The sequence below is a fragment of the Agelaius phoeniceus genome, chromosome 1, assembly GCF_051311805.1.
Source record: "Agelaius phoeniceus isolate bAgePho1 chromosome 1, bAgePho1.hap1, whole genome shotgun sequence".
NCBI classification, from domain to species: Eukaryota; Metazoa; Chordata; class Aves; order Passeriformes; family Icteridae; genus Agelaius; species Agelaius phoeniceus.
In genome coordinates, this window is record NC_135265.1 from 36,318,302 (window position 1) to 36,334,933 (window position 16,632).

At 40.0% G+C, this 16,632-nt stretch overlaps 1 protein-coding gene across 4 annotated transcripts in view; it reads left to right on the forward strand.

Moving 5' to 3' along the window:
* Positions 1–16,632, forward strand: part of GALNT15 (polypeptide N-acetylgalactosaminyltransferase 15) — a 30,341-nt gene that overhangs the window by 9,598 nt on the left and 4,111 nt on the right. For all 4 annotated transcript variants that reach the window (XM_054644057.2, XM_077176467.1, XM_077176475.1 and 1 more), the window contains 6 exons: positions 7,340–7,507; positions 8,067–8,184; positions 8,946–9,140; positions 13,835–13,966; positions 14,999–15,100; positions 15,857–15,994. In XM_054644057.2, coding sequence (XP_054500032.2) covers positions 7,340–7,507; positions 8,067–8,184; positions 8,946–9,140; positions 13,835–13,966; positions 14,999–15,100; positions 15,857–15,994 — 853 coding nt within the window. The remainder of the gene's footprint in view (positions 1–7,339; positions 7,508–8,066; positions 8,185–8,945; positions 9,141–13,834; positions 13,967–14,998; positions 15,101–15,856; positions 15,995–16,632) is intronic.

A 16,632-nucleotide genomic window follows, 5' to 3' on the forward strand; every position in this document is an offset into this window, starting at 1 on the left:
TTATGGCTTATTATGTTTGTTTACAAGAGAATTAATGTGAGCTTTTAGAAATTATTATATAATTTGAATGAAAACATTAAGAGTACTGAAAGCAAGAGTAATACTGCCCTAGAATGTCAGGAATATTCTTTTCAAAAAGGTCCTCCTTGGAAAAGCAGATTATTTTTTGTTTGCTGACAAATTAGATGGTTTACTATGAATATACTTCATGATTCTTCTGCCTTGAACTATAGTCTATTTTTGATGTTCAAGCCAAATTACTGTGTGTATCAATTGGCCAGTCCTCATTCAAGGGTGTTGGAACTGCTGAATTTAAAAGAGTTACAAAAAGTCTCAGAGGAGAGCTATAGTGAAGGGAGAATTACAACAGCAGGAGAGAGAAGTTAGGACCCCACAGCCCCACAATGTCAAAAATTCACTGTCAAAAATTATCCTTCCTGAGGGAATGCAAAGCCTCCAAGTCTGCTATTCTTCAGAGACTCTGTAGCACTGTCACCAGGGGGTGAGAAGGGAATTCTCTTCATTATAGGGCCCATATGCTCATTCATTACCCCAGGAGAGCAGAATTTAACAGTGAATTAACTAAGATCTAATTGGATTAATGAAGCAAAGATGGAAAACTGATTGGATAATAGTATGGGTTAAGCCATCCCTTTTTGTGTGCTGTATCAGTCACTGTGTCTGACCCTGGAAGCTTTGTCACTTCTAGTGAGGAGAGCCTGTGACATCCTCCAATGAGGAGGGAGGATAAGGTCTAAGGCACCTGGCAGTCACCTTCCTTTACTGTCCCTCTTTCTCCATCTGAAGAATGGTGACAATTACACTGACCTGATAAGGAAGTTAATTCATGACTTTTCATAAATTGCTTGTAATGCTTGCATGGAGATCACCATGGAAATGTAGGGCACTATTATAGTCAACTTGGCTTCATTTAGCACTTGAGGAGCTGTTAAATTGAATCATGTGCACTCCCTGAGACTGCCCAAGTGAGGAAAGCACAGGAAGCTGAGAGTGACTGGTGAAATATCCATCTTTCCTCTTCCTAATGTACCGATCAAACTGTAACTCATGCACTTTTGCTGGATGGGAAAACAATCACCTGGATTGAGTGAGTTGTTTGCTGGCAAGGACCAATGCAGCCTTTCAAAGCTCAAACCTTTGCAGGAACTTAAGGGAGCTATAGAGTGGTTTTAATTTAAAAATAGTGATTAAGCCTAATTTTCTAGACTCCTGAACCAAGTGTGTCAATATTATTGTGATCTGCCTTAGAGTGATGCTGAGAGATCCTTGCCCAGACTGAGATTTCACTGTAAGTTGAACATACTCACAATGAGAGAGATACTCAGTTTTTAGTAGACTGTAGGATATATATAAAAAAAAAATCCCAGTTTTACAGGTATAGAAATATTTATACAGAAATACTTGGCAGATATTTGACTTGTTCAAGGTAATGACATTTCATTTCCCTGCCTGATGGCTTTATTCACTAACCCAATCTAATTTATTTTTCTGAAAAAAAAATTAAGTAATTCCAAAATCTTTGAATATACACTTTTGAGCACCTTGAGTGGGACTAGTTCTGTGAACCATGGCTAATAAATTGACTGAGAAGCTGTGCATCAGCTTAGTATATTGCCTAGAGAATGGTTCAGTGGTTTCTAAAGCATTCCTTGACATTTTGATTATTCAAGGATGAATACTGCAGGTACCTGGACAATATTAGAAAACCACATGAGATGCCCCACAGATCATTTAATTTGACAACTGTTTGTGTTGCAGGCTAATTCCAGGTGAGTGGCATGGTGCATAATAATGCAGCTGTGCCATTATTACAGTCATCTTTGGAAGGGTTTGCCTTCTCCAGGAGACTGCAGAGCTGCTATTTTGTATTCTGTCCAAAGGCAGGGAAAGGCAGAGGGAGCATATGATGAACAGTGCCATGAAGCCTTAAACATGTTGTTCCTTTGATCTAAAACCAGTGGTCACCGTGCTGAAACAGGATGATTAAAAAAAATATCCAAAATATATTTCCTTAAAATACTTCATGAAAGCAAAATGAACCTTGATGATATCCTTGACAAGGAATTCCACCTGTGAAAGAGGCCTGGGCACCATAGCTATGGACAGAGGGGTGCTTTGCAAAGGGGTAGCTGGGCCTTGGGACCTCCCCCTGCTCCTCATTGCAAGGGCTGTTTCTCTCTGTGCTGGAGCACTGCCTATACCACAGCTCAAATATTAGATTAGGAAACAGAAGCCTGTTACATTATTTAAAAGAGCTTATTTGGTTTCTAAAATTCAAAGTGCCTCTACTTAGCGCTGTGATTCTAGGTCACTTATCTTTAATGAAAATGCTGATAAACAGAATAAGAAATTAGCATAGCAGTGGAAAGGTGTTTCATCATCTGCGTGCTCCCATCAGGAACAAATGGAAGCCTCTGCTTGTAGATACAGGAATAGAAAGAGTTCTGCTGTCCAGAAATTTTCAGTGTGGTTCTGATTTTATGGTAATACACAAGAGAGAAGGGAAATATTTTGCACTAAAGCTGAACAGCTTCTTCATCTCTTTTAGTCTGATTCCCCACTTTTCAGTGGCCCATATCCCAGCTTTCTGAGCTACCAAATACATGAGCCATCTGTTTTCTAACTTCTCACAGTCTTGGAGAAGCTGGATGTTATCCATTCAGAGCCCACACAACCCCAGCATCTGAGCATGCAATTCCATGCTGCTTTCCCAGTGTTAAAGCCTTCCATACACTTCACATGTAACAGCCTACTTCCTGGGATTTCTGTGTTTGCTTGATCCTTTTATATCCCCCATTTGTCAATAACATTCATTTCAAATTCAGTAAATGTTCTGCATTTACATGGTAGGTTATGGAAAGATAAGCTATCTCTTTACAATCTTTCACAGTTGATCAGGATCAGAAGGTGACCTATTTTAAAGAAGTTAAGGTAAAGAAAATAAAGACATGAGTCTACAGTCAAAGGCAAATATTACTGCTAAACACAGGAGCAATAAAGATTTAGGCATAATTCATGGCTCAGTGCCCTGACTGTCCAGTGTTAAAAGCTGTTAGTTACCTCTACAGATTTTGTTACTCTCTACATACGAATTTTAATATTTTAGCAAAATATTAAAAGGCAGGTTCAAAAATGAATTTTAATAAAGCATTCCCTTAGCACTCTGCTTTGCAGAGATTTGCTCAGTGCTTAGCATATGAATACTCCACCCATTTGAGTAGACTCTTCCTATGCCCTAAGTTAGTCTGGAGTTGGTCTAAGGCAGTAGTTAAGTAATCCTTTATAACATTGCTTATCACTGCATTTTATCTTCTTATTAACCCTATCTAATTTCAAGTGGTCTGTATTTCTAAGACTTTAGCCAGCAATGTGCTCTCAGTGGAAATGCAGCATTTTGTGGAACCAGCTTGGGTCCTCAGTTACTCACTGAAGTTTTGACTGGATGCAGAAACAGAGAACTGGGACTGCCTGGATTTCTTAGCTATCTAATTTTTGCAAGCTGTGACACACCCTGAAATAGGTTGAGAATTATACATAATTTTTATGTTTGGTTTTTAGGGGTTTCTTTTTCTCCTTATCTAAAGGAGGATTCAAACTGATTAAAATCTATTCCTTCCAGCAAAACACAGGATAAATCAATACAAAAATGCTTTAAAAAAAAGTGTATCCAATACTTCAAAACTGATAAAATAATTAAATCTTCCTCTCCTCATGTTACTTAGTTTAAAATTAGAAAAGAACATAATGTCCATGCTGACTGTAAAGGGTCATGGGAAGACATTTCATTTGCAATTGTATTTGGTAAAGAAATCTCAAACCAGGAAATTGTTCTTGTTTGGGTTGCTCTTTTTCATGGAATTGTGACCTTTTGTAATTTGTGTGAGTTCCAAGCATTTGAAATATTCACAGATTAGTCAAACAGTTCAAAGCCTTGCTGCTAGTTGTATTTGAATTTCCTGGTTTTTTCTTCCCTCAGATTCCACAGAGTAAAATTAGCAGTAGTTTGTGTTTCATTTCAAAGTGTTGAGAAGCTGCTGTCTGCCAGTTACCCAGTTAAAAACAAGAATAGCTAAGAACATCTTCCAATTACCATCTACTGCAAATTTGCATTTAGAACTACACAAATGTCAAACCATCTTTGAATATGCAGAAAATCGCTATTTTTTTATCATACCAAGAAAAAAATGGGTAAAGCACTGCTTGATTAGGATTAAAATTGAATAATGACCAATTTTCACACAAGATAAAGTTACTAGATTCTTCTATTTCAGATCAGAAAGACACTCCCAATATTTAGTTTTAAGAAGGTGTGTTTCTGTTTGAGCAGAGCTACATCATGACTATACTATGCTTATACCAGTTGAAGGTCTAGAATTACTCTTACAAACATACTCTTGAAAATTGTTAATCTTGGCATTCTGAAAAAGGCACAAAAGTAGTAACTCTAAAACACAGTTATCAGTTTTACTGTATAATTTTGTGGGAAAGGAGATCAGATTTTATTTTGTTCTGGTTTATGGTTGAATTTAGCCGGGATATAACATGGCCTATTCCTGTGAGTTATTTTCAATTTAAACACTGTAATTTTCCATGCCATAATTTGCAGATAGTTTGGATAATTGCTTGGTCTCCAAACTATCAGAATCCATTATGACCTTACTGGTATATTTCTTGAATTGAAATCTTGAAGAATCAATGCCCAATAACTAGAACTACTGCTGTGGTGCCTACTCTTGTGAGCAATTGTACTCATGCCAGAAGCACCACAGGAGTTTGGAGCTTTATAGTGGCAACACATTTAAGGTGGATTAAAAAAAAAAAAAAGACAGGTTTTAAACAGTTATGGTGATATGAAAATGTAGAATAGTCTGAAATGTTTGGATCATCTGATCCAGAATATATCTGTGTGTGTCTGTTTCTATCTGAACTATCCAGGATCAGTTCATGTGGTCTAGTCTGCATGGTCAAGGTCTTCTGAGTAGTTTAGTCTACATTGCCTCTGGCTTCTACTCAAATATGCCCTCCTGATATTTCCCTCTTGAATCTGAAATAGTAAAATAAACTACCCTGGGGTCATTAATTCCTTGGTCCTGTCTGAATGAGAATGGATAAACCAGTAGCAATAGATAGTGTGGGTTTCAGCAAGCAGCAGCAAACTGAGGTGGGAACTATGCAGCTGCCTCTACACTCCCAACCAGGCAGTTGTCAGAGATTCTTGTACACTGGAAAATGCAGAAGGCTGTAGAAATTACTGTTAGAGTGACTTTTCATTTCTGACATTTAGTCATTTAAAATCCATTTAACTTGTCAGATGGATTTCCCCCAGCATATCAAAGAAAGGAAAGCCTGTTTGAGTGAGCCCGGTGGGACACTACCTTTAGGAACTTTTAGAAGCAGGTAGTTTGCTTTGCATGCTGTTAGTGGGTAAAGCTTCCAGTAGAAAGGGCCCTGCTAGCTTGAGTCCTGGGTGGTTTCTCCTGTCATGGATACAAAACTGTATCACAGGGACATCATTAGGAGAATCAGAGAAGGATATCAGCTTTGTTATTTTTCGTATCACTTCTTTCCATTTCTTCTTGAGTCCTGGGGAAGGATGACAGGAACTCACTGCCTTGATGTATATGCCCGCAAATGCTGCATGTGAACATAAAATTTTCTCACCTATTTGTAAACCAGATGCTTGTTTCTAAGAGTGCTTATTATTGCATACTATAAAGGATAGTTTTATACCTGAGCAGAGAAATAAAATCACTTTTCTATTTTAAATCTTCCTGGCTTAAGCTCATCATAGGACAGTCTGCTCTTACTAGGAAAAAAACTGGGTCATTTTAAAGCAATCCTCTGCACAGTTCATCTTTGTACTCTCAACTAGCAAGTAGTAGTCTGTTTCTCTGTGGGCTTCTAAAATCCTCTACAGGAAATGTCAACTGTAAAAAAATAAAGTTGGGCATTTTCCCCCACTCTGATTCTGAAAAAACATTTTTCTAGTGATTGTAGAGGCAGAGAAGATATTATATTTCAGATTATATTAACATAACCCAGAGCTACCATCTTCCTTAGCTGGTTCTGGCTTCTGCCATGGAAAAATACAAATGTCTCGCTGCACTGGAGACTTCTGAGATGTCCTTCCTTCACTGGCAGTCTTATGTTTCAATAAAATTTCTCTCCTTGTCATTCCTGACCAACATATACATCTTAAAAGAGGAGATAAGAACATCTACATTTTGCCCCCAAACTGACCATTTCATGTTTGTCTCTGTTTTAATAGGAAGTTTTTTCCTAGGGAATAATTTCCTACATGGATATTCCTACTCTAAAATAACAATAATTTTTTTTCCAGTGTACTTTAATCCCTCTTAAATATTACTGATTTTTCTCCAGAAGTACTTCTGTCTACAGACCAGCCTTTGCACTGAGACCAGAGACTATCCTTTTGGCATAACAGAGAAGAAATGGAAACACTTTTTCCCTGCAGTCCCTAATACCATTTCATTCATACTCTGAAAATTTCCAAATGTGATATATCATTGACCTGAAAACAAGGAACACTGAATGTTGTTCTGAACTACCAGTTAATTCCAAGAGGATGTGCAAGTACACTGTGAAATACTGTGATTTCTTTGCCATAGGGAAATGTCTAGTACCTCTTCTCAGACTAATCCAAATTTAACTTAAGTTAGAAATAAATTCAAGGATTGCCACCTAGAGTGTAATGGCTCTGTTCTTGCTCTTAAAAGTAGGTTCCACCTTGGGACAGTGCATTTGCAAGAGCATTCTAAGATCGTGATAAAATACAAACAGGCACTGGCTTATGAACTCAGTAATAAATATTTTTTCAAAACAACCAGCAGAACAAAGGATAAGTGCACTCTTTATTGGCCTGATGTGACAAACTCATGAAGTGTGTGCAACATTTACAGGAAAATCAGAGGATGGTAAAGGGTGAGAGGCCAAAATCATCATCTTCTATAAACTTTGCATCCATGCAGAGCCTGCAGCATCAGAGGCTGGGGCCTCTGTATAAAATAGCTTTACAAGAATTCTGATGCTTAACTCCTAACAATATCCTAGATAGTGTTATATGACAATGCAAGGTACAGGGTATCAGTGAATTATTGATCTTTGGATTCCTCATTGCATGCTCTGTATTCCCACACAACAAGCATGAGCTTCTGTCAGCAGGGAAACTAAGGGCACTCGGCATTTAGAGGATTGCTTGTGCTTGGCAGTGTCAAAGAGGAGAACTAATGTTTACTAAGAGAGGAATGGACTTCATTTATGCTTTGGTTTGGGAAATAAGTGGTATTGTCTTTTTCAGAAACAGTGTCATCTCCCCTGTCATAGATGTCATAGACTGGAAGACCTTTCAGTACTATCACTCTGTGGGCTTGCATCGAGGTGTTTTTGATTGGAAATTAGATTTTCATTGGGAGCCAGTGCCAGAGCATGAAGAGAAGGTACGACAGTCTCCCATCAGCCCTATCAGGTAACAGTCCATCAGACAATGTGCCTTGCTCAGCTCAGCAGCAAAACTGTACAGTTTGGGTCATCTTGGGTCATCTTCCAGCTAACAAGAGAAAGGTGTGGCTACTTGCACATGCTCAATTAATAAATCTTAAGGGATAGTTTTTTTGTTTGTGCTGGTTTTTGGCCTTTGGTAATCATTCTAACTAGACTGCAGTCACACTTTCAATGTGACAAATATTTTCCACACATTGACACAACTAGAGAACAGTCTGACTAGACAAGGTGTGGAGATTTGTAGGGAAAACAAAAGACAAGTCATACAGAGTTAAAAAAGATGTCTTACTCATGATATGTTTATCTCTTGTTTTGAATGTACATGTATGCAATGTTCCCCACTGTTCTGAGTCTTATTTGATAATTCAGCTCTTAGCTCCCTTCCCCAAGTTTTGGTTAGATAATCGGTTCATTCAAGCTTATATGGAGCAGTATTGAATCATTTTGTAATACTCTCTCTATGGAAATGGTGGGATTCCTTATCCATAAACAAGGTGTTCACTTCCAAACTGTTTTCTATACAGGAGTCCTGCAGTAGCTGGTGCAGTGGTGGCCATGGATCGACATTACTTCCAAAATACTGGAGCTTATGATTCTGACATGACCATGTGGGGAGCAGAAAACCTGGAACTATCCATTAGGGTAAGGACGTTAATTAAAACATCAAGATGTGGTAACTATTGCAATTTTAAGGAACCTGAGTGAAAAAGGAAGAAGATATTTGTAAAAACAGTGCAGAATATGTTTGGTTATGGAGACTACAACCTTCCCTGCAGAAATCAATCCCCATGCTCCACAGCCTGTCAGGACTATACAAGAACATGCAGCTGCTGTGAGTTAGGAGCATTATGTCAGAAGAAGGAAGTTTTGCTGGCTATCACTATCTGCCTGAGGCCTGAGTCACTGCTTTTGGCACCCTCTGAAAGCTGCCTCTTCTATTCTGGCATGTTAACATGCACCAAAGGGAGAGTAGCTTTATTTCTGTGCCAGCCTGTAGTTTTAATAGCAAATTGTTTATATTAAATCCTTTGCATTGATTTTTGCTGAATACGGAGAGTAACTGATATTGAAAACCAATGAAAATTGCAGGCACAAAGGGGCATAGTGTTTTTATTGTCCCAGACAAGGGAAGCTGTGCACCCAGATCTCTCCACTACTCTGCACTGTTTGTGCACAGAAAAACATAAAAGCATATTAATAGCCATACTGGGTGAAATCAGAGGTCTCAATGCCCAGTATCTTCTCTGTGTCTGTGGGGAGCAATGTATGAAGAAGCATATAATAATGCTCCTGCTGTTTCCAGGATTTTCTGAAGCGGAGCCTAGAGTAAAAGAGCTTCTCCCTTTCAGATAGAAGTAATCTAAATAAGGTAATCTCTATTTGTGCTTTCACCTGTGTTTCAGACCTGGCTCTGTGGTGGCTCTGTAGAAATTATCCCATGCTCCCGAGTTGGGCACGTCTATCGAAATCACTTCCCCCGCGCTTTCTCCTATGAAGAGGCCATTGTGAGGAACAAAATCCGGATAGCAGAGACCTGGCTGGGCTCCTTTAAAGAGAACTTCTACAAGCATGACACAGTGGCTTTCTTAATCAGCAAGGTAAAAGCATCTCTAGTGGTTTGTTTTGGAGGTTTGTGTAGAGATAGGTGAAGGGAGAGGAATAGGAGTGGTGGTATCTGTATGCAGTCAGATGCAGGGGATAATCTTTTTATTAAACCTTCCAGTAGGTGAAAGGGCTGTCAGATCAAGGAGGAGAGAGAGAAACTTGTGCCTAAGTTCAGCTTTGTGCTGAAGTTATCAAATCTTATGGAGTAAAATCTCTTCTCCAAATGACTCCCCAACAAGCTGTGGTTTGTTTTGTCACTGATGGAGGGTTGTGATGCATCTGAAGTGGAAACCTACAGCATTGTGTGCTCAAAGGATGTCCTAGAGGGTTCATTCTCAGTTTCTGGTTTTCCTCATAGGGTTCATGAGGATATTCAGTGTTAGTCACAGGCAAGTGGCAAATTATAGTCTCTCCTGGAAGGGAACATATCTGAGTGGTCTAGTGACAGAAAAGGTATGTTTTTTTCCCTGAACTGACACATCCAGAAGCAACTGAACCAAGAAAGTCAGATCTCAACATGCCACTATTTACAAGTTACCTTTTCATTAGAAGCCGGGTGTGGACATATGACTAGACATTCCTCCAGGAATTTGGATTCCCAGCAGCCTGTAAGCTAGGACAGGCTTGCAGGCAGATGTGTGGTATAGCCCTGACAGGCACCTACAGTTGAACCATCTGCAGGTTACACACCATTCAATAACTACAGAATGGCCACACCTGTTTTTTAAGTACAATCTCCATGGCAGATCAGGGGTGGTCAAGGAACTGTATATCCCTTGTATTACAAACAAGTGGATGTTTGCTTACTGGGAGTCTTGCAGCTGTGAGGAATGTTGTTTGTGGAGTTAATGTTGTTAATAATGTTAATGTTGCTGCAGTTCTCAGGAATTCTCTGGCTCCGGTACCTTTTCTTGTAATCATATTCTTTCTACAAGGCAGTGGACAAACTTGTAAGCAGTTTTGAATGAAAGTGTACCATTTAACAATGTCAGGCTTTTAAGGAGAAAAAAAATCACTGAAAGCATTTAGGCAGAGCATGAGTAAGTGCTGTGCAGTTTCCCATTCATATCTGCTCCTGTGTTTCATAGAATCAGAGAATGGTTTGGGCTGGAAGGGACCTTAAAGATCCTCTCATTCCCACTCCCCTGCCATGCACAAGTATACCATTCACTAGATCAGGTTGCTCAGGGCCCCATCCAGCATGGTCTTGAGCACTTCCAGGGATGGGGCATCTACAGCTTCTCTGGGCAACCTGTGCCAACGCCTCACCACCTTCTGAGTAAAGGATTTCTTCCCAATAACTAATCTAGACCTGCTCTCTTTGAGTTTAAAACTACTGCTCTTTTTGTAAGTCCTCTTTAGGTACTGGGAGGCTGCTCTAAATTCTCCCTGAAGCCCTCACTTCTATTCAGTTTCATCAAGTGGTCCCCAGCTTGCTCTTCCCTTGTAGGGGGAGGAATTTCCTTCCCCTTTCCCACTCACTCAGAGGATCAGGGTCTTGAGAGAATGGAGAGCCTGACTGCCAGCAAAGACTAAGGAATACAACTCAGCCTTCTCCGTATCAGTCGCCACCAGTTCACTCTTCTTGGTTATCAGCAGGAAGAGGGGCTACACTCACCTTGTCCTTTCTTTTCTGACCTATGTATTTATAGAATGAATCCCTTCTTGTGATTCTTTGTGTCCCTTGCCAAGTCCTGTTCCAGCTTTGCTTTGGCTTTCCTGTCCCCACCCTGACACATTCAGACCAATATCCCTGTACCTTCCTCAGGTCACCTGTCCCTGCTTTCACTGTCTGTGCATTTCTTTCTTACTCCTCTGTTTGAGGAGCAGATCCTTGCTCAGCCATGTTAATTTATAGCCTGCCTTGCTCAATTTCCTACACACTAGGATAGAGAGCTCTTGCACTGCAGGAAAAGTGGCTTTAAAGAGCTGTCAACTCTGGTCAACACCTCTGCCCTTAAGGACAGTTTCTTAGGGCATCTTTTTCACCAGCTCCTTAAACAGCTGGAATCTTGCTCTTGCAAAGTTCAGGGTCTTAACTCTGCTCCTCACCAGGTTCACACTCCTTGAGATCACAAACTCAAGGCCTTGGTTGCTACAGCCAGGGCTGTCACCAATCCTGAAGGCTTTAATGAGCTCACCTGCACTGTGAGCACCAGTAATACCTGTCCTGCATGCCTCATTCATTCAGGGCTGACCATCACCCAAGAAAGCCAGATCCAGCAGGAGCTGCATTATAGTGGGGAGAGGAATAGGACTGTATATCAGTGTGACTTCTCTCTTGCTGCCTAGCCTGACCTCCTTATGCTCACCAGTGGATCTGCCTCTTCATGAGCCAACTAATTGTAGAGTCTGGAACTATTGTGTTTCCTTTTTTACTCTTATTTTCACATATTTTTAAAAGATCCTCCCTCATTGTCTGTGTTGCATGTTTGAACTTCACTGGCCAGGAGCTTGTCAATTGATTCACAAAGGTTTATAGCCACTAGACCAAGCTTTTTAAAATGGGCAGTGAGGTTTTTAAATCATTTAATAATTCCCTGAAGGCTTTTCTTGTCAGCTCAGAAGCAATTTTCTCTACTAAAAACTACAGTCACCAATGATACAGCTTGCTAGCTGTAAGCAGCATGACCTTTTGCCTGAGTTTATTCTAGCCAGAATACTTTTACTACTTCTGAGTATGATGCTCCCTCAAATGATCAATTTTATGATCTCTGTGTGCAGCGTACCGTAACATAAATGGCCCTTTTTGTGTGTTCCTTTCTTTCACAGCCGATGTTTTCAGGCTGTCAGTGCAGCGGGATGTTATTCAAAAGGCACAGGCAAGCAAGGACATTATTGCCACTCAGCGGCAAAGGGCCCTGAGGGGATTTATTGCGCTGAGAGGGTGAGCAGAGCCACCTATGGGCCACTATAGAATTCTACGTGAGTCTTCATCACCACCATTGCTCACTGCAGAAAACAACCAGTGACCCCCATTTAGGTGGCTTTATAACTCTTCTTGGTTTATGGTCTGAATCACATCTTGCACAGAATGCCTGTGGTGTGAGCATTAAAGAGATGAATTAGGCTCTTCTCAGCTCTTTACTACTTCAGCCACCAGCTCTTTTGCTCCTTTTCTTGTGTGGTTTGCATATGGAATTTATAAGAACAGTTTCCTTTCAGGTTGGTTTATAGGGACAATGACTTTCTTTACCTTATTTACACCATTTATTCAGCATCAAATGCAGACTGTAACTAGTATGATAAAATGAGATTTACTGCCACTACCTTCCTCAGCCAGGGCAGGGTCTCATGAGGAACATGTCTTTTTAGGGGAAGCGTTTTACTTCTGTCTCTCCCTTTTCCAAGAAAACCTCTAGAGGACAGGTTTGTGTGGTGCAGAATTGCTAAGCTTTGTTGTTATGCTTATTGAATCTAAGAAATACACTGAAGTATGAGGCTCTCTTTAACATACTGCAACTGTTGAGCTTTGCCTGTGGAATTTACAAAGGCTGGCAAACCAATCCATATGGAATGATTGATCCTTGCCTTTAGAGACTGACACCTCACCTTGGATCACCAAGGCCCTTCATTTGTCAGTGTTTTCCATGCTGCAAAGTCCTTTTCTTTCTTTTTTATGGATACAGAGAAAAAGCTGATCTGGGAAAAAAGTTATTTACGGGCAATTCTATGCTTACGTTGCCAATTTTAATTTTTGATGAAGAAATCCAGACCGGTTTCCTGGAATCCCATCCCAAACTGCATTTTTTAAAAAGTAGAAACATGAAGAGGGGAGATCTACTGCTGGGAAGAAAGAGGAGAGAAACTTTTAAGGGTTGTTTGATGTTTTTAATATTTGGGCACTGAGAGATTTAGAAAAGTGTTTCGTGTGGTTTTGAAACTGCAGAATTAGACACATAAATGCTTAGAGGTTTTGAGAACCCCGTTAGTCATCTTTAGTGCTGAATACACTCAAATATTCAGTCTGTCAGCCTTTGCAGTACAGATGCCTCTAGCTGCACCAAGGGTTGAAGGCACTTGTCTTTTTTCATAAAAGAATCGCTACCAGGAAAGTTGAGAGCTGATATTGTGTCTTTATAATTCAAGAAAATGGAGAAATCATAGGAAAGGTTTTATGTATTATAGCTGCAGAACACCTTTGTTCATTAGATTTAGTAACTGTCAGATAATAGACAGATAATAGGTGATAGACTATATTTTGGGTTAAATTCTGTCATCACTTATTCCCTCTGATCATAGAGGACTGACAGTAACTGGATAATTTGGGCTGTTAAAGGCCAGGAAATTGAGTTTTTATCAGCGGGAAAAATTCCATATTAAATGGCAATCTAATACAATCCCACTGAATTCCAGTGCAACAACTATCAAACTTGGTCCTGATTTTTAAAATAAAAATATGACAAAGACTGACTTATCTTAATAATAATTTTTAGAGGACATTTCACAATGTATGCTACTTCTGAAACACTTCTGTCTCGATGCCAGACTGTGGCTGTTTTAGCACAAAGTCTGAGGAAGGCTAAAGCTGCATCTCCCCCTTTGCATATGTCATAAGAGATACATTTAAATATCTGTAACATTCAGGATAGAAAAGGTGGTAGAAATAATTCCTGTGTTGTCATTTCCACTCCTAGCATCTCTAACACAAATACACCAATAACCTTGCTGCCCTTTCTCCATAAAGGCAGAAAAGCCAGACTGCAGCGAGCGCCTTCAGCTACAGAAGAGACTGGGCTGTAGAAATTTTCAGTGGTTTCTATCAAATGTGTACCCTGAACTCTCCCAGTCTGGAGACACACCAAGGTTCTCTGGCAAGGTAAGAGAAAACACACTATAAAGAATGATCTTCTTTTTTGCATTGTTCAAAGACTCCAGTGTCACTTCTGAGTACTCGGTCCAAACAGGCAATGCAACCAGGGTGGGAGGAGAAAGAAAAAGACAAAGAGCTGGCCCAAATTCTCACATAAATGTTGAAAACCAGCCAGGAACTGAACCCAGAGTGTCTGACTCAGTTCAGTGTCACAGCTCAGAGGATCCTAACCTTAGGTTCTTCAGGTGCCATTAGTAAAGGAAAAGAACTCTGTTGCCTCATGCAGATGGCAGAAGTGACAGCAGCCAAGATATCTCTGTGCTGACCCATGTGCACAAAGAGAAAAAAAGGATTTCTTCAGTCCTGCACTTCCTAAAGGAGAGAAGTGATAGCAATAGCAGTTGCCTGGCTGACTGTGTACAGGACAGGGAATGTCAGGTTTTTTTTAAATACAGAGTTGATAATTATAATTCATTGAATATGAATTTATTCCCAGCAGCCTTACTGGAAGGGAGTTTCCCCCAACAAGGCAACAAGGTCTACTAATTAATTCACACTCAGCTATCTTCAGCCAGATTTTACTGTGTCCTTTAACTATTTTGAGTGCTCTTTATTTTCAAAGTTAGCTTGAGAAAAGTGTAAGAACTGAGTTTGGATCACAGGAATTGTCACGTTTCTTTTCTTCAGGAATATCTTGTGTTTTTTCTGACTACAGTGTCCTGTTGAAGTGCAATTTTTCACTAGCATAAACATTTAGATACCTTTCTTTTAATTATCATAATAGTTAAACCCAAAAGTGGATCTCTCTAATTTAAACAAAACTCACTGGGTAACTGACCCTTGGTGAAAGGGTCTGCCTTTTATATCACATTAGTTTGCAAGATCAATATGCAAGACCAAGTCTGAAAGAAAAGAAATACTGCCTGATTTATGAACAAAATCATATATCATAAAGGGATACAATCACAAAATGTTAGGTGAAGGATATTTTGTTTGTATCCAATTGTGATTTATTTCAGTATAAACCTTTACTTACAGCTTTACAATACTGGTGTTGGCTTCTGTGCAGATTACAGGCCTGGAAGAGCTACTGCAGAAGGGTCTATTGAGCTCTCCCCTTGCAGTGACAGTCCCACCCAGGTAATACTTTGAGTGTATAGGCACTGTGTCAGACCCAGGGAGCCATGCAGAAGACAAGCACCCCAACATGTAAGGGGCTGGGTTGACACTAAATATTCAAAATTAGCACGTGCTAAAGCAACAATGCCCACTCTTCCACAGCTAAGTGCCACTCAAAAAATGCCAATGTCCCCATGTGTCACTGAGGCAGATACCCACACTTTGCTCCAGAAGACAGAATTAAGCACTTATTTGTTTAGTATATTTGGTAGTGTCTGGGGAAGAGAAAGCTTGTGAGTAAAAAATACTTAACAATTCCAAAATATAGAGGGGGAGGAGGGGATTCTCCCTTAGTGACTTAATCTGAAGATTAATGCCTAAACTGCAATCTTATGCAGGAAAAAATTCATTTACACTCCCTAGCTGGCATCGGTCTAGCTCAGGGTGAGCTGCAAGCACATTTCAAACTGCAGCATGTGAAGACACTGTCAGAAACACCCTTCTGTTCAAATATTTATGAAACTGGAAAATTTTATGACAGGGTGGGTTTATGTCACACATAATCATAGTTCACAAAGCCTTTCCTTGGGTAAATAGTTATGCCAGAATTAGCTAGCAGGGGGAACTGCTTGAAGGGTCAAGGCTGTTGGGTCTCTGTAACTCATGTTTGGATTGCATCTTAACAAACATGTACAGGAAATTGTCTTTAGAATTAGCCTTTAAAAATGAACTGGGATGTCCATCCATCATTATTCAAACAAACCCTTCCTTTCCCAGCACTTTGAATACAACATGAAGGAAATCTTGCTTGGTTCTGCTCCACGGCTTTGCTTTGATGTCAGACACGGGAAGGTTATCCCTCAAAACTGTACAAAGGAGACAGACAACAGCAACCAGCACTGGGATGTCCAGGAGGTCAGTGGTGGCTCTGCCATGGGGGAAAGGCAGCTGATGGTAACTGTGGGATCACTGGGTGATTTCCAGATTTGTGTGTGAGGAAAAGATGAGGTACCTGAAAGGAAAATTCCACTTCTGTACTTGTTTAACCCAGAAAAAAATAGGATGTCTCAAGCCCACTAACACTGTCAATGTAAAAAGCATTTGGTTTAGAAATACAACTACAGAAATCCTACCTAAAATCCTGTGTCTTTGTTTTACCTGTTTGTCTTACTGGCCTTATTGGAATAGAATCAGAATCAGTGCTTGTGAAAATAAGAGCAGGGCAAATCCTTTCCCATTTCTTTCAGACTGAGGAAGGGTTTGGAAATCCTGACCACTCCCAAATGAGAGCCCTTTGTGGAGCTTACAGTGGGAAACATTAAATTTTCTCCTGCATCGTAAGAGAAGAGCAAACTTCCTATTAGAGGAATTCACTGTTTTTCAGTGAACTTTACCCAGCAGAGCAGGAACTCCTCAACAAGACTGAAAAATGTCATGCTCTGAGACAGCCTGGGAAAATAGTAATTACTGTAGTTGTAGGGATCCAGCAATCCTCTAGAACAGCCCTATGTAATTTGGTTTGATTCCTAAGGCAAGCACTGGTCCTTATGAAA